At 43.2% G+C, this 22,295-nt stretch overlaps 3 protein-coding genes across 4 annotated transcripts in view; 1 reads left to right on the forward strand and 2 right to left on the reverse strand.

The window, feature by feature from the left end:
- The window catches only part of LOC311100351 (putative nuclease HARBI1), a 1,214,110-nt gene that overhangs the window by 123,012 nt on the left and 1,068,803 nt on the right, over positions 1 to 22,295 (reverse strand). The gene's annotated exons all lie outside the window — the stretch shown is intronic.
- Positions 622 to 10,479, forward strand: LOC311100350 (cAMP-dependent protein kinase type I-alpha regulatory subunit-like). 2 transcript variants are annotated; one of them, XM_084141243.1, is made up of 11 exons: positions 622 to 741; positions 2,088 to 2,325; positions 2,499 to 2,666; positions 2,952 to 3,043; positions 3,158 to 3,219; positions 3,322 to 3,368; positions 3,786 to 3,944; positions 4,191 to 4,251; positions 7,448 to 7,569; positions 7,665 to 7,746; positions 7,991 to 10,479. In XM_084141243.1, the coding sequence occupies exons 2-11, from the start codon at positions 2,152 to 2,154 to the stop codon at positions 8,161 to 8,163; spliced, it is 1,140 nt and encodes a 379-aa protein (XP_083997369.1). In that variant the 5' UTR covers positions 622 to 741; positions 2,088 to 2,151; the 3' UTR covers positions 8,164 to 10,479. The 2 variants fall into 2 exon arrangements, with proteins under 2 accessions (XP_083997369.1, XP_083997370.1); XM_084141244.1 differs by having other exon boundaries at positions 622 to 721.
- On the reverse strand, positions 11,394 to 20,818 carry fam20a (FAM20A golgi associated secretory pathway pseudokinase). The gene is made up of 11 exons (XM_084141236.1): positions 19,139 to 20,818; positions 17,256 to 17,434; positions 17,008 to 17,058; positions 15,476 to 15,554; positions 15,259 to 15,351; positions 13,970 to 14,085; positions 13,645 to 13,825; positions 13,316 to 13,425; positions 13,032 to 13,113; positions 12,883 to 12,942; positions 11,394 to 12,696 (listed from the first exon to the last, which is right to left on the reverse strand). The coding sequence occupies exons 1-11, from the start codon at positions 19,531 to 19,533 to the stop codon at positions 12,417 to 12,419; spliced, it is 1,626 nt and encodes a 541-aa protein (XP_083997362.1). The 5' UTR covers positions 19,534 to 20,818; the 3' UTR covers positions 11,394 to 12,416.

A 22,295-nucleotide genomic window follows, 5' to 3' on the forward strand; every position in this document is an offset into this window, starting at 1 on the left:
TTTGATCACTCTTTTGTTGGTGAGAATATTCCTGCAAAGCAGGAAATGCAAACTTGTAGTGTATTTGAGTTTTAAAAAGGCTTCTAAAGTTTGTAATTTCAGACTTGATTTGCCTTAACGAAAACTGTATCACCCCCTACAAAAATGTCCTTTAATTATAATCCACATAATAATTCACATTTCCTGTTGCTGCAGGATTATTTTACTGCTGTAGCAAACTGGCTCAAATTAAGATCCTATATCTGCACAACAATGTATTTTACATATTTCTTGCCTGATCAGTCATTAAACGTAATCTAATCCAATGGCACTGCGATCTGCCATCTATTGTTTATAATAAAGTTAAACTGCTGAAGCACAGTGTGCAGAAAATTAATCTTCCTAAAACAACAAACTCCTCCCAAAATATTCCTACATTTAGTATTCTTTGAATAAATGCCGCTCCACCGTTCATGGGAAATGAATATAAGGCTATCAGGTCCTTATATCTGCAATCGATTTCCCATTGACGTCATGATTTCCATGCGTTCCCCTTTAATGTTGCCAAGGGTTACGGCTCACATGTCAGAACGAGGCGAATTGACGTCAATGACGGCTCGTGATTGGTTCTAAACCCATATCCGGTGGGGGCAGCGGTCCAAGGATTTGGAAAAATCGAAGGGAGATATTTGGTACGCTGGTGGAAATAACATCCAAAACCGAATTAGTGTCGAAGAGCTCGGTAAGAATTTGCGGATTCTTGTAAGTATTGCGCCACATTGTTTGAAATGTATGCCCTTGCGATTTCGGGATATGTAGCCTCCGCCTGGTATTTGTTTATGATAGAGCTCAAGATGGCGTCATTGGCAAGACTGTCCAGAACAGAAGTATCTCTGGACTGGCTTTGCAGGCCAAAATGTCAACTAGCTAGCTAACTAGCTTGTTGATAGATTTGATATCCAACAATACAGTTTTAGCAAGCTAGCTTGGTCATGATTATGTTTATTTAAGTTAGCTAAGGTACCAGTAAACTGCGATCAACCCAGCGATCTGATGCGTACTAACTCTAGTAACGTTAGCTAGCGTACAGTCAGTATTATAGCCTAGGCCAGTTAGGTCTTGGTTGCTGTCATCCGTTATGCTCCTAACTAGTGTTGTATCTTTAATAGCTATACTATCATAGTTAGCTAGCTAGCATTGATGCTACCGATGTACCTTGTTTTCCCATCATGTTTGTTGGTAGCCAACCATAGTTTTGCCTTCTAATTTACCCGTCGAAGTTGTAACGTTACTGCTCCAATCAACGTTTTGAAAGCAAGGTCATTTTGAATGTTGTTGTTTTTTGGTGGGGGATCTGTCATATTATTCCAGGAGACAGTTCAGGGGCAGTATTGAAAACACCAGATAAATAAGCATCGCTAGATAGCAGGACATTGAAGAACTGTGTGAAATCCTAATCAGCAGTAGCTCGGCTAATTATTTATTTTATTGATACTTGATGTAAATGGTTGTTTCTATCATTTGCCTCTTCGTGATCTGTACTTAGTGTACAATGCAACCCTTTGTTGGTGTACCTAACGTTACCAATGCACTAGATCCCCTCTTTCGTAGTAAAGCAGCATGTCATACTTGCTATCTGGCTCCATTTTTTATCAAGATTATAAAGATAAATCTACTTTGACAGATTAGTAAAGACATGGTCCTATTTAAATGGCATATGATATACAGTAATCCTGACCTCTGCATGATGAAACTGATAAGAAATGTAACTTTTGTTTCCATCAAACAAGGATACCGTTTTTGTTGTTTAGGCCCATCTGTTTACCACCACTTAAAACTTAATCACATCATATGATCAAGTTACCCTCAAGCATCCCTAAAATGCCTATCTCTTTTTCTTTCTGTCTCACTCTCTCAACCTTCCTTTAATCTCTTCCAATTAGTCCCTCCCTCCCTCCCTTTCTCCCTCTCCCTCTCTTGCATTTACATTTTAGGCAGTTATCAGATGTTATAAGACTGTAACAACCACATTAGAATAACATTTTAACCCTTTCAAAAAAAATAGCGTAATAGAAGCAACAATCCATGTTGTCTCTCTCAATCTCTAGTTTAGAGGCCAGAATTCGACAGTTCACCAGTTGGTAGCGGAGCAGTAGCGCGTCTTCAATCGTGATGGCGTCGGGCAGTACGAGCAGCGAGGAGGAGAGGAGTCTGAGGGAGTGTGAGCTGTACGTGCAGAAACACAACATCCAGCAGCTGCTGAAGGACTGCATCGTCCAGTTGTGTACCTCCAGGCCTGACAGACCCATGGCCTTTCTCAGAGAGTACTTCGAGAGGCTGGAGAAGGTGAGTCTGGGTGGGTAGGGTGGCGAGTGTGTGTGTGTGTGTGCGCACATCCAGCTGTGTGCCTCCAGGCCCTTCCATGAAACTCGTTTTATAATTGTAGTGCCTTTATATTGTAAAGTGTTGCCCTGGCAGCTGATTGGCTGTGTGTGACCTCTGACCTGTGACCCATGCAGGAGGAGGCCAAGCAGATCCTGAACCAGCAGAAGGCCAGCAGCCGTTCTGACTCCCGGGATGAGGAGGTGTCTCCTCCCATGAACCCTGTTGTTAAGGGTCGCCGGCGGAGAGGAGCCATCAGCGCTGAGGTCTATACAGAGGAGGATGCTGCATCCTATGTCAGAAAGGTGAGGATACACACACACACTCATATCAACATACTGTACGCGCACACACACACACACACACATAACTTGCCACATAAAAATAAACTTACATCATGGCTCTAGTAAAACAACAAAGCATCAGACAAAACGCAGTCACTTAGACTAGCCCACAAAACAATGTTCTCTACTTAGTCATATCTATGGGCTGGCTGGAGAGATTGTGAATACCTAGTATGATTTGCTTAATCATGGATGCTTTTTGTTTTCAAGGTCATTCCTAAATCATGGGTGCTTTTTGTTTTCAAGGTCATTCCTAAAGACTACAAAACAATGGCTGCCCTGGCTAAAGCTATCGAAAAGAATGTGCTTTTCTCTCACTTGGATGACAACGAGAGGAGGTATGTTGTTAACAGGCTTTGTTGTTAATGTTATTTGATTTGTCTGTAAAGATTGGTTGTCAATGTGAGTTTAGATCAATCCCACTGATTATGCCACAAACTCTTTATTCACAGCGACATCTTTGACGCCATGTTTTCAGTTACCTACATCGCTGGAGAGACTGTTATTATGCAAGGTACAGTAGGCTCTCATTTTCATTTAGATTCAGTGGAAATTCAAGTAGACCTGAAGTGTATTTTTATTCCAGAGAAAAGATTAACAATGTCTTCTCTCTCAGGTGATGAGGGGGATAATTTCTACGTCATCGACCAAGGAGAGACGGATGTAAGTCTCTTTTGATGTATTTTAGGAACCAACAACACTCTTTTTGCACAATGACTCTCGTGTTAACACACAAACACACACAAGCGTTCCCATTTTAAAGAAAACAGGCCCCCAAGTTGAAAGCGTGTCTTGTTTTTTTTCTCCTGAATATGACAGGCTTATTTTTGAAACTCTCTTTTTAGACCGTTCTGTATTCTTTTTTTGTCATATGTTACTTGGCTATTCAGATCCCTATTATCTGTTACCTTAGCAATGCCTACTCTCATAGATGTAGCATTCTAATTATATGTCTACGCCTCATTATTTCGATATAATACAAGAAAGCACATAGGCAGTAAACAACATCTAATAGAGACAGTAACACACTCACCTTAACTAATCTTAATGTCTAAATACCCCTCTCCCCCTTTCTGCCAGGTGTATGTGAACAATGAGTGGGTGACCAGTATCGGGGAGGGGGGCAGCTTCGGCGAGTTGGCCCTGATCTACGGGACCCCCAGGGCTGCCACCGTCCGAGCCAAGAGCAACGTCAAACTGTGGGGCATCGACAGAGACAGCTACAGGAGGATACTCATGGTGAGCCTCCCCCTACTCTGCTCTGACACTTCACCTGACTGACATGATTTATTGATTTACTTTTGGCGTGATTAACGATGAGTAGGGACAGGTGGAACTGCTACGATTTTTATAACTGCTGGATTTTACGAATTGAATATACAGACAACTACAAAAGGTGAGCCCTATGACCAGTTTATGCATGATGTTTGAAGGCTTACAACAATTGTCAGAATAAACATTAGGACTTGTTGTTATTCTTTACAGGGCAGCACTTTGAGGAAGAGGAAGATGTACGAGGAGTTCCTCAGCAAAGTCTCCATCTTAGGTAAGGCTCACTGTTTCTTCTGCTCTTTGACATTTCCCCTGTAATAATAATAATAATAATAGTAATTATAGCCAGGGCCCAAACAAATTGGTCCACCAGCCACTGTGGCAGGTACAGTGCATTCAGACCCCTTGACATTTTCCACATTGTGTTATGTTACAGCCTTATTCCAAAATTGATTAAATAAAAAATGTTCCTCATCAATCTACCCACAATACCACATAATAACAAAGCGAAAACCGTTTTTTAGAAATGTTTGCAAATTTATTAAAAATAAAAAACAAAAATACCTTATTTACATAAGTATTCAGACCCTTTACTATGAGACTCGAAATTGAGCTCAGGTGCATCCCGTTTCCATTTATCATCCTTGAGATGTTTCTACAACTTGATTGGAGTCCACCTGTAGTAAATTCAATTGATTGGACAGGATTTGGAAAGGCACACACCTGTCTATATAAGGTCCCACAGTTGACAGTGCATGTCAGAGCAAAAACCAAGCCATGAGGTCAAAGGAATTGTCCGTAGAGTTCCGGGACAGGATTGTGTCGAGGCACAGATCTGGGGAAGGGTACCAAAACATTTCTGCAGCATTGAAGGTCCCCAAGAACACAGTGGCCTCCATCATTCTTAAATGGAAGAAGTTTGGAACCACCAAGACTCTTCCTTGAGCTGGCCACCCGGCCAAACTGAGCAATCAGGGGAGAAGGGCCTTGTTCAGGGAGGTGACCAAGAACCCGATGGTCACTCTGACAGAGCTCCAGAGTTCCTCTGTGGCGATGAGAGAACCTTCCAGAAACCCAACCATCTTTACAGCACTCACCAATCAGGCCTTTATGGTAGAGTGGCCAGACGGAAGCCACTTCTCAGTAAAAGGCACATGACAGCCCGCTTGGAGTTTGCCAAAAGGCACCTAAAGGACTTTCAGACCATGAGAAACAACATTCTCTGGTCTGATGAAACCAAGATTGAACTCTTTGGCCTGAATGCCAAGCGGCACATCTGGAGGAAACCTGGCACCATCCCTACGGTGAAGGTTGGTGGTGGCAGCATCATGCTGTGGGGATGTTTTTCAGCGGCAGGGACTGGGAGACTAGTCAGGATCGAGGGAAGGATAAATGGATCAAAGTACAGAGAGATCCTTGATGAAAACCTGCTCCAGAGCGCTCAGGACCTCAGACTGGGGTGAAGGTTCACCTTCCAACAGGACAACGACTCTAAGCACACAGCCAAGAGTAGCTTCGGGACAAGTCTCTGAATGTTCTTGAGTGGCCCAGCCAGAGACCGGATTTGAACCCGATCTAACATCTCTGGGGAGACCTGAAAATAGCTGTGCAGCGACACTCCCCATCCAACCTGACAGAGCATGAGAGGATCTGCAGAGAACAATGGGAGAAACTCCCCAAATACAGGTGTGCCAAGCTTGTAGTGTCATACCCAAGAAGACTCAAGGTTGTAATCGCTGCCAAAGGTGCTTCAACAAAGTACTGAGTAAAGAGTCTGAATACTTATGTAAATGTCATTTTTATATTTAATAAATGTGCAACATTTTCTAAAAAGCTGTTTTTGCTTTGTCATTTTGGGGTATTGTGTGTAGATTGATGAGGGGAAAATAAACAATTTCATCAATTTTAGAATAAGGCTGTAACGTAACAAAATGTGGAAAAATTCAAGGAGTCTAAATACTTTCCGAACGCACTGTATATTTAACAAATCTACCATTCACTCAGATTTTTTACCAGCCAATATATATTTTATTCTGCTAAAGTTACACCAACAAAACACAAAAAAACAGATGAGCATGCTTTGTAATGTTTCTAAAACAATAAATGTATTACTAGTAAGAAGAAATGTGGTATATTGTTTCATTAGTCTTTTAACTAATACTTTAGATGAGACATAAATGTTCACGGGCAGGACGTTACCGTGGTAATGCAACTGGAGTCATGTTTGTGCCTGTGAGATTGAGTCTGACTAGTAGAAGCGTTATCTTCTCTTCCCTAGCAGTTGAAACTCAAACATTGAAAAACAACCCAGCTTGTGAACAAAACAATGTAAATAGCCAAGAAACACAAGGACAAAGTCTCACTTTTACATTTACATTTAAGTCATTTAGCAGACGCTCTTATCCAGAGCAACTTACAAATTGGTGCATTCAACTTAGGATATCCAGTGGGACAACCACCACTGGGGGAGGGGGGTTGTAGAAGGATTACTGTTAGACTATTCCAGGTATTCCTTAAAGAGGTAGGGTTTCAAGTGTCTCCGGAAGGTGGTCAGTGACTCCACTGTCCTGGCATCATGGTGGAGCTTGTTCCACCATTGGGGTGCCAGAGCAGCGAATAGCTTTGACTGGGCTGAGCGGGAACTGTGCTTCCGTAGAGGTAGGGGGGCTAGCAGGCCAGAGGTGGATGAACGTAGTGCCGTCGTTTGGGTGTAGGGTCTGATCAGAGCCTGAAGGTAAGGAGGTGCCGTTCCCCTCACAGCTCTGTAGGCAAGGACCATGGTTTTGTAGTAGATGCGAGCTTCAACTGGAAGCCATTGGAGTGTGCGGAGGAGTGGGTGACATGAGAGAACTTGGGAAGGTTGAACACCAGACGGGCTGCAGCGTTCTGGATAAGTTGTAGGGGTTTAATGGCACAGTGATGAACCGTCACTTCGGTAGACTTTCGTTTCAAATAAATTAGACCAACTTTTATGCCAGTGCGCAGCGCTTCTAAAAATGAATCTTTCACTCAGCTCTACACGTGCGTACAGCCCCCTGCCAGGCAGTGTTGCAGAGCGAGGAATATAAGATTCGTAGTTCTTTTGACTTTTTGCAATTATTTTACCGGCTATGAAACAAAACGGCAGAAATACTTTGAAAACAGCTACTGTAGCATTTATTTTACAGTAAATGTGATCATACTTGACCATTTTTATTCACAAATGCAAGTGAAATGCTCGCATTGTGGAGCCCTGACCACCCGCCAATGTGGCTAGTGAAATAGACATCTTACCCGCCAATGCCAAAATCTACCTGCAGGTGGCGGGTGTTGATTTTAGGCTCTGATTATAGCCACTTGCATACAGTGGTTTCAAGATGCGTTAACAACTCTTCGTCCACCACCTAGGTGTACTGTACATTGTATGGTTTGGTTTTGGTTCTGTATTGTGATGTCACTTACGTCCCTGTCTTGTGATTCCACCCCCTTAGAGTCTCTGGACAAATGGGAGCGTCTGACAGTGGCTGATTCTCTGGAGCCAGTGCAGTTTGATGACGGACAGAAGATTGTGGTGCAGGGAGAGCCTGGCGATGAGTTCTTCATCATACTGGAGGTATGTACATCACATTATGGTTTCACTCTGTTTAAAAAAAAACTCACCCTACTGAACAGCACCCTGATGTTGGTGTTCTGTTCTTTGTTCTGTAGGGTTCTGCAGCTGTATTGCAGCGTCGCTCTGAGAATGAGGAGTTTGTGGAGGTTGGGAGATTACAACCGTCTGACTACTTTGGTAAGAAGAACCTCCTCAGGCTTCAACTCTCCCTCTCTTCTCATCAACTTTTTGTTTCTTTAATCATTTGTTTGTGTATGCAGTATATAAGCCTGAATCTCACATTTTAAGGTGATATGATAAGAAAAGCACACAGCTCTAACCTGATTTGTGAAGCCTCTTACATATTTGGATGTTATATTAGCAGAAATTAACCAGATTTGGGAAGCCTGTTTTGTATTGACCATGTATGCCGTTCCTCCAGGTGAGATTGCCCTGCTGATGAACCGACCCCGTGCTGCCACTGTGGTCGCCCGCGGTCCTCTGAAGTGTGTGAAGCTGGACAGACCACGGTTCGAACGCGTCCTAGGACCCTGCTCAGACATTCTCAAACGCAACATCCAACAGTACAACAGCTTTGTTTCACTGTCTGTCTGAGGGGTTTCCCCATCCCCTGTACCCCCTAATCTCCTATGTAACCCCATAACATCCCCCTCTTCTTTTAGACACACAAATGCAATTTTGCTTTAATGTCAATTAATTTGATCTTCCGTTTGCTTTTGCTATTTTTTTTACCCATCACCTAGCCATCCTAGTCACCCATACGGGCACAGTTATGTTACATGTACCAGCTTCATACAGTATGCTTTCACTGCATTCACTGAAAAAAAAATAAAAAAATTGTAAACTCTAATTTTAAACACGATCAGTGATTAGTAGGGGATTGGCCGAGGTTAGGACAGGCCAATGATAAGATGGGACAATCAGACATGGTGAAGTAAGCATCCATGATGAATATTGGGTAGATATTTTGGTTCCATATAAAAGTGTGAAGGTTGGCAATCTCACAAAATTATCTAATTTTTACTTTCAGAATTAGAAGAATGCTGGAAGCATAAGGATTGCATCTAATTTCTTATGTAGCTTTCATGTTATGATCGTCTGGTTATCCTCCATTGCTACATTTAATCGAATAAATGTTTACATTTCTCCTATTGTTTCCATTGATTGATCCATCAATCTAATTTACTATTGTTTTATCTTGTTTGAGAGCGTTTGTACAACTTAATGCAAACAGAAGGTTTTCTGTTGTACAGCTACCAAACTAGTGCCAAATGTTGATAATTGTTTTCACAACTCAGAACCCATAGAAGATTCTTATTCTATAGTCCGAAGAAGTGGAACTCAAAACAGGAGTTATCTATCACCATGTTAACACTCACCTCTGATTCATTGGTACATTATTGGCTACAATGGGGGAAAAACATGGAGTATTAGTGTATTTCAGTATTCATTATTTTTCAGTAGACACCAAATAATTTCATCACTATACTTTTTTAAACAGAATGATTATTATTATATAGTTATTCAATTATTATCAAAGGTATTGTAATCGTTATTGACTGAACGAACTAATGTTATGGCTATGGTTTGGAGTGATGGTAAACTTAAGTACGTTTTAAATGTCTTTTTGTAAATGCTTATTTTTCCATAAATTCTATTTTAGGTGTTCAGTGCCACAGCGTAAATAAATGCTTATTCTTGTCAACTGACAAAACAGTATGTAGTTGTGTTGTGAAAAATGTCATGGGTTAACCTTTTAAAAGTAGACGAAAGGGCTTTAAAATAATTAGCATTTTAAGTCTCCAAATTGAAGATTGTTTTATGGGTTTAAGACTTAATTATTTCTGTATTTCAGCGCTGAAGTTAAAAAGCGTCAGAAAGAAAGAATCCCGATGACGGGTGATTCAGACATCAGATTCAATTGTCTTGAGTTTTAAGATTATATATTTATTTTAAAGCGGCTTCGCTGTTAAAGCTTTGTGAGAATTATTTGAATGTGTTTTTTGAAACAATCTGTGATCTACTCTATGCTTACCTACAGCATAATGTAAAGTGATGAGATGATGTGAATGAAAGAGTATTCCCTTTGTTGGTCAAATAACAGTCAAACAGCTGGTCATTTACTACCAGCTTCACCCCTAGAATCTTAAGAATGCAATGTAATTCTGACAAATGTGTTTATCATTTTTTTTCTACAAACTCCAGCAAAAATCTATAGTCTCAAGGTTGTATTCCTGTGCATTCCTGCCTCACAGCTTGCCCCTCACCCCTTTCTTACAGAAAGGACCGTTACATACGGTAATGCTATTATCCCTTTCTGAGGTATTCTCTTTGTTTAGGCTCTGTCATGTTTCCAATCTTAATCTTGTGTACTAAACAGTATGGCTGGCTGGATGGATGGATTGACTTGTGTAACCATTTGTTTGTATGTCCAAAACCAATCAACATGATCCTGAGTCGATGGCAGTGTTGCCAACTTGGTCCAAAACTTTTGTAGTGCTTTCAGATTCAGTTGATGTTATGGAATATTGCAGTTGTCTATTTGCTGACAGTTCAAACTCGCACCAATTATTTGCTTGTGTTTCTTCTGTCACATAGCAATCACATAGAAGTACTGATGTGGTGAAACACACCACCACAAGATTACTACTAACTAGTAGGCACACTGCAATCGACCCAGTTTGCCTTAGCTTATGTAACCTGGGCATAGACACTCCTTTTAGCCCGACCTTCAGCAAGTTTGTGCGGCCTGCAGCAGGCTCTGAGAGCTGCAGGTCATCTGAGGACCATTCTTTTTCTATTCTACCCAATGCCTGTACTCAGTTTGACTTCCTGTATGTGCAAAGACATTTATCCTTTTGGTATAGATTGTTCCAGATGGCAGTTTAAGCAATAAAAAAGTAAAATCACGGACTGAGTCCTGTAAGTCTTTACTCATTGGTTGTCTGAAGATGTACATACTATAATAATGAATGAATAGTCCTAACTCTGGAGGGCAGTGTAGTACCTCTTAATATTCTTCAGTGGTTTCCTTTACTCATTACACCCACATTGATCTGAGAGAACAGGACAGGTGAAGGCAAATCCCCAGGAGGGCCTCTTGACATTCTGTTTTATTGGTTCAGTGCATATGAAGGAAAGAGATGAGAAAAGGACGCACCTTAAGCCTATTGATATGCACCCCATTGATGGTGGTCGCTGAAATGGGATGTTTAACTTTTGGTGGATGAAAGAAAGCGACCCACTTCATTGGAGAGCTCATAAAGTTAGTAAACCCAGAACCCACTCCTGCATGCATTTAAGATCAGTCACTGTTGCACAACCAATAAATGTTCTGAGCGTTTTTGCTGCTGACACCTTATAAAACAGGTTCCCTCCAGCAGTGTTGGACAGAAGCCAAACTTCATTTGGTGTGATTTCACTTACTCAGACTCTTTAAAATAGCTGTGGTTATTCTCCCTCTCTTCTAAAACATCAGGATACATTGGATTTGTAGTCAGGACAACAATGAGAACAGCTCAGAGCAAAAGGTCCAGACATGTTGAGATGAAATGACATCAAACAGAACGTTGTTTGAAGACAATGCTTTGTTTCAGACTAGTTAGAACAAAGTATAAACTGGTGGTGATATGATAAGCTGCATGTACACATACAGTACTGTAGCTGTGGCTATTTATGTCAGGGTGTGTTATGGTTGGGTTGATGATGTGAAAGCACTTAAATGGCAGACAGACACCCGATGAGACCGATAGATAGACAGACAGACAGACAGACAGACAGACAGACAGGGATTAGACATCTACGTGCTATCTGGAAAAACCATGGGCCGTTTAAATGACAGTTTAATAGGTAACACTTTCCTATAGGGAGAAACCCCTCATACACACACACATTATCTTTCGTCCATGCACTTTCTCTCGGTTGCTTTCTTTTTAACTTTCACTCCCCCACCCCTCGCCCCATCCTCTCAGTCACTACCTCTTTTAAATAGCTTTCTCTCGCTCTCTCCCCCAAAGATGACGTGCCCGGAGGCCCAATTTACCTTTCATCACTCACCCATTTACAGTATGTCTAATGTGTATCTAGATCAATCAAAAACAGTTACACAACTGAAAGCAGTAGAAATGTAATAAGTATAGAAGTGTTCAATAATTTCTTCATATTAGAATTTTGTTCAATAAATCACCCCAAATCAAAACCTTTATTTACACATTTATATTTGATAAAACATCTGTTGGCACAAGGTTACTTCACAGAACCGATGTGCAATCAACCTTACATAGAACTAAAAGCAATTTAATTTCAAAAGTTGTCCCTAAATATCTTAATTGATGTCACATGACTGTTGAGTACTGAAGAAGGGCATGAGGCAGAAATAATCTTAAATTATCCTATGCTTCTTCCACAGTCATTTGGCTCCTTTGATGCACTGATACTGTAGGTCCATTTCAATGCACTGCAAGGCAGAGGGGATCTCCAGAGAGGGTGCAATGCATGGAAGGTGACCTCAGGTGACCTCATAGCCCAAGGCCATGCGTGACATTTTAATAATGCAGGAAAGCAGTGCTGCTGTCTATTGTCAAAGCAGGCCGTATCATTCCAAAGATTTGACTTCAAAGACTAGTTCGGAATGCATTACTCTGTGAGAGAGACCAGACCCTGTGCTTCCTGCTTTTACAGGACAAGGTTACCTGCCATCATGGTCCTCAGGCTGTCCTTGGTCTTAAGTTACCTCCCCTTGCAGGACTTGGGGATACGTCCAAAATGTCACCCTATTCCCCTATTATAATGCACTTATTTTGACCAGAGCCACACAGGCCTCCATTTGGATTCCTTATTAACCTTAGTTACCTCTCCTTGTTGGGCGCAGACACTGGTTTGACAGACTCAGGCTTGGCGGAGGTATCAATAAAGTCTGTGGTGATCACCTGAGCCTCTCCCAGCCTGCGGACACACCTGTGGACTGTCTTCAGGACACGCTGCAGCCGGCGGTCCAGGGCCTGCAGGTGGGGCTCAGCAAGGACCGGCTGCAGTGTGTCTCCTCCCAGGGACTCCCTCATCACGTCACTGAGCCTGTAGTGGTCCTGGGAGAGGAGCTGCAGCCGCAGCAACGTGGAACGCTTTATACTGAGAGGTGAGGAGGGGCGGGAGAGGGGTTAGAGGAAGGGGAGGGATGGAGGTGAAGAGGGGGAGAGAGAATGAGGGAAAGATAGGCAGAGAGTGAGACTTGGCCATGCCAAGTTAAATATGAATAAAGGTTAAATATTGGTGTTAGTTAATCTGTGTTAGTGACTATAGTGGATGCCCCCTTACATGCAGCACTGTGACAGTGGAGCCAGAATGGACATCTCATCATGAGAATGCTTCCCAAACCTGAAACACAGGAAGTGATGTAATCATAAGGGAACTACAAATATTACATTGTACAATGACTGAAGTTATAAAGCAACTCTAGTACCCACCCTCTGGCGTTGTCAAAGTGAAGAAGAAAACCTTCATCGCCAAACTTGGTGAAGATCTCATAATGGTGCCTGTCCATGTTACCTGAGGGAGAGTGCCAAGAACAAATATTCACTCACATAGGGCTACAGACAAAAGTAGTGCACTGTAATTGGGAATAGGGAGTCATTTTTGACACAGCGTGTTTATTCACTGTATAGACAAAGATAGTGCACTACATAGGGAATAGGGTGTCATATGGGACAAGGACAGTGATACATCAGGTGTGATCGGTGCTAGTACATACCAATGAGGAAGTCAAAGACGGCCATGTCTATGATGTTGAGCAGTCTGTTCCCTGAGTTGTAGGGATACAGCTGCTTTATGGTGTCACAGTAGAAGGGGTTCACCTCCCACCTGGTAGAGATGGACACATGCAGATTGTAACAAAATATTATAAGATATTACAACAAGATATTAATTGTAACAAGATATTCATGTTCAGTCTGCCATATTACCTTATCAAAAAACAGTCAAATGGAGAACTTTCAAAATGAAAATGAGAGGCTCCAAAATGGCATATGGGAAGAGATGACAGTAGGTCTCAGGGTTAAGGTCTAAGGGTTGTATGCTTACTCCTCCCTGCCAGTGAAGGTGTATGATCGTATCCAGGGGTTGGGGATGGAGATACGAGGGGCGATGCTGAGACCGGGGAGGTAGGCTGACATGGAGCCCTCCAGCAGGTCAGGGCTCCCACACACTGCATACTCCGTCTTACACGCGTACAGGCACTTGGCAAAGAAACACGTGTTGTTCGCTGTTTGAAAGAGAATAGATATATTGTAGATCCTCGCCTTTTAATCACAGACTGATTAATTAAGATCTAGGTAACAGGTGTGTAGACTCTCAAGCCAAGTTGTCCTATTGTGGAACTGTGTTGTTCCAGCAGGGTAATGCCTACCTGGAGAGGTAAAGAACACACTCATTAGGTCCTCGTTGTGAGTGGTCAGGAGAATCTCCCCCGTCACATTCACCAGCCTGCCCACCACCGGCGGTACCCTCCGGAAGTCCAGGATTCTAGAAGAGAGAAAGACAAGAGTTCCATTCTGATTAACGCAAACTCATACATCTTCTACTACTCAGAGTTCTAGAAGAAAGAGTTCCATTCTGAACAGAACAATAGAAAGTCAGATGAACTCATAGCTCCTGCAATCTCTCACCTTAGTTGACATACACAAAGTCACAGGAAATGAACTCAACTTTACTGATTTTTATCCATAATAACACCTATGTGATTGTTTCTGTTCTCCGCTGTGTAATCTAGCAGTTGTTGATGTGTAGTAATATCCCCCCAGGGCCATATTTACAGTCTGACAGACTTGTGTCTCAATAACAGTCATCAGTGTGTGTATCTGAGACGAAATACTGTAGATGTTATTGAGGTGCTGCCTGGGCTGTCATATCTCACCTGCTGATTGGGCCTTATAATGATAAGGCCTCTGGCACAACACAGAGACAGAGACACAACACAGAGACATTGGTGGGAACACACAGACAGACCAGTATATAGTCTTAGACAGTACTGTAGTGTAGAGTCACAGTGTACCGAGTATTTACGCTTTGTTTTTCTTCTCTTCTTTTCCATTTCATGAAATTAGAAAATGACTAAATGGTATATTGTGAGGTAAAAATGTATGTAACACAATAACTTGATCACTTATTTGACCTTTATTTGTGGATTGTAGCCTACACCCATGTACACCCATCCATAATGTTGTTGTTCCTCAAGGTATAACAACCACGTTGACTTGCTGTCTTGTGTGGTTTTAGGTTGAAAAGCTGTGACTCAAATGACAGTATTTGACTGATGACTCACTTGAGTTAACGTGCAGTAACCTGGAGGCATGGAGGTTAGACAGACTTTACAGTAGACAGCAGTAATTACACCTATGTCTGTGGAAATGAAATGCCTGGCTCGGGAAGGAGACATGTTGAAATAGTGGAGAGGCCTTAATCTCCCCAAGGACACTTTCTTTCATAATCAAAGGTAGACGGAGGTACACGCTTTCGGCTCTGTTTGTTGGGAGGCAACTTGGGAAATACAGTGTGCTTGAAAATCATTCAATTTGAAGGGTTCTTATACGCTTTCTCAGAAAATAGATTGAATCCTTGAGAGAGTTCCAGGTAAGTTAAAGGTTGAATAAAACCAAACTAAATAAATATGAGGAGAGTACAGGTTGCCAAGGTTACCTGTCCAGGTGAAACGCAGCGATCTCAGCATTGTGTCTCTGGAAGTCGACAAAGTAGAATAAATCATCAGGAGTCTCCTGGTCTCTCTGCTGTCTGAGAGAAGGAGATGAGAGGGGAGAGTTGTTCAAGAGTGGTTCATATATCTACAGTACTGTTCAAAATATTACTACAAACCAGAATACTCCCTCTGATTTTGATTTCCCCAAAAAACAATCACCTCATGGGTTTGAACATGGCCTTGCCAAAGTTCTGCATCTTCAGGGCTAGCTTGAGGTGGTATCCACTGGGCTTTACCACTGACACCAGGAAAGAGAGAGAGAGAGAGAGAGAGAGAGAGCGAGAGCGAGAGAGAGAGAGAGAGAGAGAGAGAGAGAGAGAGAGAGAGAGAGAGAGAGAGAGAGAGAGAGAGAGAGAGAGAACTGATCAAAAATTAAATTAATTAAACAAGGCCTTTTCTCTAACCGACCACTCAGCCAACCACCTGCCCTCAGCTTCTGTGTCTCTCTCGGCAGCTCTTCGTCTCGTACAGAGAGAAAGCTTAGCTCTCTAAAAATCCTATCCAAAAAACACATAGTTGGCCAGGAGTTTATTTTGCAGCTCGAATCCTTGGGTTTCTTTTTGATTGTGTTCGTTATTATTTTCTCTGCTCTAGATCTGTTTTAGCCTGGACCTGTTCCCAATGATAAGATAATGACAGAGGTTGTAATGGTTCCACAGATGGAGGACTACACTCAGCAGGGTTTCTCTACCATGTCCGGGTATTTAGCGTACCCTGGCAGAAAGCAAGGCTAACCAGTAACCATAAAGATACATGCTTCTCCTCCTGATTCCAACTGATTTAGCTTAGTCTTCTGAAGTTGTAGCTTATTAATAGTTTACAATCTCTCTCTGCTGTGTTTAACTGGAGAAAAATCAAACAGACACAAACAAGCTTTGAAGTGCAATGGGAACATTGTTGCTTTTCAACCGTTCAAGAAAAAGTGGTTGAAAAAGCCATATAAAAATAAATGTGGGACAGAGGAATAGAGGGTTTTTGGGTTCTTGGCAGTGTGTTTGTGTTGTGGCTGAGGTTGGAGCCACCAGTGTGTTTGTGTTGTTGCTAAGGTTGAAGCCACCAGTGTGTTTTCAGTGAGTGTGGTTGAAAGAGCTACAAATCTTGGAATGCAGCCGGCTGTAGGTCCCTGTTAGATGAGATTGGTGTGTGTGTGTGTGTCTGTGTGTGTCTGTCTGTCTGTCTCTCTGTGGGCATGTGAGTGTGTATCCATGGTCTGAGTTGTTTGTTGCTTGAAGGTATAGTAAGGCTGTGTAGACTGCTGTAGAATCACCCCACTCTCCTGCTTTCTGAGATAAAGCTTTTTAAAAAACACTCTGCCTTTGAACTAAATGAGCCACTCTCTGCTCTCTTTCTCCAGGGATGTGACTTATGAAGATCTGGAGAGTGTGAGAAATTAAAATGATGCTAATTTATGGGGCTTGGAACCAGATGAAAACAAAAGTCTTGTCAGTGGTGCGACTGGGTGTTTGGCTCTGATACCACAACTGCGCACCAAAGGAAATAACAGATGGAGAAAAACTACAGAAGAACCAGTCATGAAGATGAATGTGTCAACTGATTCTCTCTTTTCTCTCATTTCTGTCCCTGTCCTCATGGAAAACTTTTTAAGCAAATGGAATGCATGTTAGAACACAAAACACACAAATCATAGAGGCACAAAACAGAGCAGGTACGTAGACAGCACCAGACCTTACCCTGGGTACAGTCACACGCTCCTTTGAGGGCCTTTTCATCTTGAGTGTAATCTGCATAAAGACATTTCTGCAATGAATACCTATAACAATCATATAAATGTTTAAAGCATGAGGTCCTATAGCACCTGCATGCACTGTTGACAGTGTTGTTCTGCTATGAGTGACTATAATGCTCATATGAGTTGTTATTACACTCATATGAACACCACTTATATGAATGGTTATAACGCTCATACAACAGGTCCAACCTGCGCTGATGACGGTGGTGGTCTGCATGTCTTTCAGCAGGTGGGTGATTGTGGGGTCCTCGCGGGTGTATAGAGCGTAGCGATTGATGCCCAGGTGGAACTTCAGCCAGCTGGCCTCAGGGTCAAAGGTCGCTTGGTGTTCCAGCAACGTTGCTGCCTCGCTGTACAGCTTCATATGCCTGGGGGAGAGAGAGAGAGGGATGTTACAGTGGTGTTAAGGTTATGCATAGCCTTGCCCTTGCTGTACAATGTCATACTGTATGCCTGAGGGGGTGAGAGAGGCGGTCAAAATGAGGTCAGAGTTAGGGTATGCAAAACAGTGGAGTTATCCTTGAAAACCTGTGATACACACTGTGAAACTCATACAATATCAAATCAAATCGAACTTTCTTGAAAGCGCCTTTAAAAATACACTTGTAATATCCATGGTGAGGACAACAGTTCCTTCACAGGACCAACTTTTAGGGTATTTCCACAGAGGAGAATAGACTCAGAGGTAATCAGTCAAAGACAAATGCAGATTATTCTCGGAGGAAAACATTTGAAGTGGCAGCATTCCAGACAAACTAAAGCCTAGTAAACAGTCGCCACCTCCCTCTTGGTCTCTTTGACTCCCTCCGAGCTGTTCGCCCTCACTTAGAAATCTCCCTTCTTTCCTCTCCTCCTCTCCTGACACTTCTGTATACATATCCCCACAGAAACATACACTTAAAATATGGGCAGGAATCACTCCAGATCCAAAGCAAACATTCAGACCATTAAGGAGGCTTGGGAAGCATGTGGCTTTGGTGCACCGTTGTGCCAATTCTGACCACGGTGGGTGGGAGGGTTGGTTGCTTCCCTGCGTTCAAACATCATCAGTTGCTGTGGTCAGATGACAGGAGGGGTCGTCACAGGAAGGCTGACCACAGACCACAACCAGAGACCACAAACCCACAGACTAGAAACCAGGGAGCAAGCAGCTGGCTGCAACACCACATCGCCCTCCTCTTTCAGTGGTCTTGATTCAAACTATTGTTGTATGCCACACTTACACTTACACACACACACACACACACACACACCATATATCGTAGTGGTTGACCTGTAAGTCAGTAAACTATAACTGCTCTATTTCAGCCTCCAAAGAAAACAGTCAAAACTTTCCCCAGAAGTCCCTATGAAAAGCATCCATCCTCTCGTTAAGTCTATTTATCTTCTGTTAACAGGCTGCTGTAAGATTTTGCAAGACTCTCACACTAAGCCCTGGGGTATCTATTGTTATGTGCACATTTAGAAGTAAGCCAAGGGGGTAGAAATATCCTCTCGTCATATTTCTTCAGTTTTTCCACCATTGGAACCCAAACAGGATCTCTCTGAGGGGAATGCGCTGGGCTGTGATGGACAGTGTTAGACAGGAGCCAAGACAGCTACAGTCTGTTCAGCTCTCACAGGTTTAAAGGATTTCGTCAGGTTTAAGGGTCTTGTTTACCTAGCACAGGGAGATCCAGACACAGGCTCTCAAATGATGTTTGAGTATTGGTTCCAGCCCACTATTAAATGCTGTTTATAACACCGACTTTGAAGACAGTTTATGGGGTTAGTCTTTACGGGAAAATAGCTTGCCTAAGAGAAAACATTTTGTGTCGACATGCTTATGCTTGAGTATCTGTGCGTGTGAGAGAGAGAGAGAATAAGAGAAAGAGGGAGAAAGAGAATGGTGTGTTTATGCATGTCAGGGATCCACAGCCGTAATGTCAGGGACCCTACCCCTCCACCACATCGAAGCCACAGCAGGAAAATACGTGTGTCTCCTAACATTTCTAGTCACACCTAAAGTAAATCACAACCATAACAAAACATTGAGAAATCTCTAAACTCAGGGCTGTGTGTACTGTACTCACCTCTCCCAGCGCGAGACCTTCCTCCTGTAATACCCCATTACCTCTTCAGACTGTAACAGCCTCTCTTCCAGCCCCAGCTCCGGTGTCTGGATGTTATACAGGGGGTGAGCAAACAGCCTCCCCAGCTTCGAGACCCAATCTGTAGGGTTGTCCGTAGCTCTGACCCCCATCCCCTGGAGGTCCATGGAGGTGGTGTTGGAGGCCCAGGGGGTGTTGAGGCTGCTGTACCCAGCAAGGGTGAAGTTAGTCCCCCTGGAGGAGGGACAGAGGCAGCCTCCATCCTCTGGTCCTGGTTGTCTGTGGCGGAGCTTGGGGAGCAGGACGAAGTAGAGATCAGCAGTGAAGATGGCTGTGACGGTCACAGACAGGAGCAGACGGTCTCTCCTCAGCATCATAGTGGGATGATGTGAGGAGACAGAGAGAGAGATGGAGGGGAGAGACAGAAGAGAGACGAGAGAGAAAGACTGGAGCAGAGAGACAGTGGCTGGGAAGAGACAGGGGAGAGAACAAGAAGATGGAGAGAGAGACCAAAGAAGTCTTAAAAGACAGAAAAGAGAGACCAAGATAATAAACTAGACAGTGAGATTAAAGAAAGAGACCATGTAAGGAGCGAGACCAGAGAGAACAGAGAAAGAGACTAGGTGCTGCTCCACAGTAGTCACACCGCCAGCCACAGGTTACAGGTAAGAGGTCAGAGGTTAGATCTGGGTCTATGTCCGTGTGTAATCCTCCTGGATGAAGGTGGTCAAAGCCCAAAGCATGTGCTGGACAGTCAATGTTCCAGGTTCCAGGTGCTGGGTTCCGTTCTGGCTCAGATCAGATGAGAGACAGTGTGTTGCTCCAAGTGACAGGTTGTTATGTGGCTCCAAACAGAAGTCCTTGGCTGTGTGAAGAGAGCGTGTGTCCATCTCTTGTCACAGCAGTATGTAGAGTGCAGTCCAGCTTCTGTCCTCCTGGTCTTGCTCTGACGGTGTGTGTGGGTTTGTTTACACGCCTGTTAGTGAGAGGTTGCAGGTCTAAGTCCAGTGTGTGTATCCTGGTCACCTCTCGTCCTCCTGAAAGCATTCCTCTTCATCTGGAGCTGGCGAACAGTGTTCTCTGAGAAAAGTGAAGGTCTGTGTTTGTGTGTGTGTTTGCTTGTACATGTGCCTGAACAGATGTACAAGTGTTTGTGCATGTATCTGAGTTGGTCTCTATATGTGTATGTGTGGTGTGTGTGGTGTGTGTGTGTGTGGTGTGTGTGGTGTGTGTGTGTGGTGTGTGCGTTGGTGGGTGTGTTAAGTCAACCGTCTCAGTGTGATTGCCTTATCTCTGGTCATCTGTCTCCTGCTCTCCTCTCTTCCATTGGGTGAGTCAGGTGTGAACGCAACACTCTCAACACCCTCTCTCCTCTTTTCTCCTCCATTCTCTCTCCTCTCCACCTCTCTCTCATCTCTCTCCACTCCTCCCCCTTTCCACCACTTTGCACCTTTTTTATGCTCCACCCATCTCCTGTAATCTCAACTCCTCTCACCTGTTCCTCAATCAGACTGACGCTCTCATCTCCTCTTTACTCCCCCTCTTCCTCTCCCCTCTGCTCCACTCGGTCTTCCTCTCCTTTACTCCTCTGTTCTAGACTGCTCCCTCCCTCTTTCTTCATCTCCTCTACACACCTCCCTCCTTTCGTCTCCGCTTCACTATGTTCAGCTCCTAGGCACTGTTCCAACAGCACTTTCTTTCCCGTTCCACTTCCCATGCAGACACACACACACACACACACACACACACACACACTCCTCCCTTACTCTGTCATACTTGCAAGAGGGAGAGAGGGAGACGGAGAGAGAGAGGGAGCGAGAGCATGGTAAAGAGCGCTAGAATACGTCTACACACACACAGAGTAAGACAGTGTACACTCATACACTATTTTTTTATGCTTCTACTGTTTCAGTAGGGGAATAGGTTATTCAATGGCACTACTAAAAGTCACAGTAGACTACATTTGTTATTCTAATTCCCTGAGCAGCAAGAAACTCAGAGGGTATTTCCCAGACTCCATCTGTGTTGTTGTTACTGTGGTATTTTAGAAACATCTGTCGTGAGTTTGGGTGTGTGGAACTCTGGCAAAGCTACACTACAATTTTTCTAACTCATTCTCTGGGGGTTTTCACTCTCTCTCTGAAAATGAGAAAATGGACCCAGACTCTCCTTGATTGATGTTGGAAATTAGCGAAAGGCGTCCATAACCTGACTTTTTAGCTGTTAAAGTGCTTCTGTGTGAAGACACTCAAAGGGGGTGAAGTGAACACTCCCTAGAAGGGCTAGGAATACCACAACTATGAAAATATGAGCAGCTATTGTTGTTCTAACAAACCTAAATGCTTGATGTAAAAATAAGCATTTTATTTAGACAGGCGACGACCACGCTTTTTCACAACTGACTGAGCTTTCCATTTAATTAAACTGTTGTTCGCATGTGGCTTCTTAAAAGGCCATTGTCACAGTGTTTATTTAGCGAAGACAAAGTCGTCCCATTCTAAACGTCCCCCTAAAATAAACCTTCGTAGCCTGACACTGATAGAGAGAAATCATTTTTTGAAATATAACATGGGTTCAATTCATAATTCCTCCAGATTATCATCTGATAATTCCAGAATCATCATATAATGTCTGTGTTAGTGTAGCGGGTGATTTAGACTGAGTCATGCGCAGGAGGTGTAAATCACAGAATAAATGGTTTATTCAGCCAATACAGCGGTTCGCAACAATGCGTAAAACAACTACAGTGCGGTAACACAGCGCACTGGAGGAAAACAAAACACACGGGTGAATATTCCGGCGATACAATACATAAAGCTCCACCGAGCTATCAACACCTCCACATGAAAACAATCACACACAAAGACATGGGGGGGCAGAGGGAATACTTATACAGGGACTGATGAGGGGATATGAACCAGGTGTGTGTAAAAAACAAGACAAAACAAATGGAATGATGAAATGAGGATCGGCAGTGGTTAGAAGGCAGGTGATGACGAACGCCGAAACCTGCCCGAACAAGGAGAGGAGGCAGCTTCGGAGGAAGTCGTGACAGTTAGTATGAACCGTGAGTTGTTAACTTGCTTTGAGCTAACCCTGTCCGTTTCTGTTTTATCCCGACACAAACACTGCCCTGCTC

This window comes from Coregonus lavaretus (assembly GCF_964263955.1).
Source record: "Coregonus lavaretus genome assembly, chromosome: 25".
Taxonomy (NCBI): domain Eukaryota; kingdom Metazoa; phylum Chordata; class Actinopteri; order Salmoniformes; family Salmonidae; genus Coregonus; species Coregonus lavaretus.

What these genes read in the sequence shown, in the direction of transcription:
- LOC311100350 (XM_084141243.1), top strand. Translation starts at nt 2,152, where the DNA reads ATGGCGTCGGGCAGTACGAGCAGCGAGGAGGAGAGGAGTCTGAGGGAG. An exon ending in GCTACAGGAGGATACTCATG is followed by an intron (nt 3,945 to 4,190) that starts GTGAGCCTCCCC and finishes TATTCTTTACAG; the next exon opens with GGCAGCACTTTGAGGAAGAG. An exon ending in AGTTCTTCATCATACTGGAG is followed by an intron (nt 7,570 to 7,664) that starts GTATGTACATCA and finishes TTTGTTCTGTAG; the next exon opens with GGTTCTGCAGCTGTATTGCA.
- fam20a (XM_084141236.1), bottom strand. Translation starts at nt 19,533, where the DNA reads ATGATGCTGAGGAGAGACCGTCTGCTCCTGTCTGTGACCGTCACAGCC. An exon ending in AAGGTCTCGCGCTGGGAGAG is followed by an intron (nt 17,435 to 19,138) that starts GTGAGTACAGTA and finishes TCTCTCCCCCAG; the next exon opens with GCATATGAAGCTGTACAGCG. An exon ending in ACCTTCACTGGCAGGGAGGA is followed by an intron (nt 13,426 to 13,644) that starts GTAAGCATACAA and finishes CATCTCTACCAG; the next exon opens with GTGGGAGGTGAACCCCTTCT.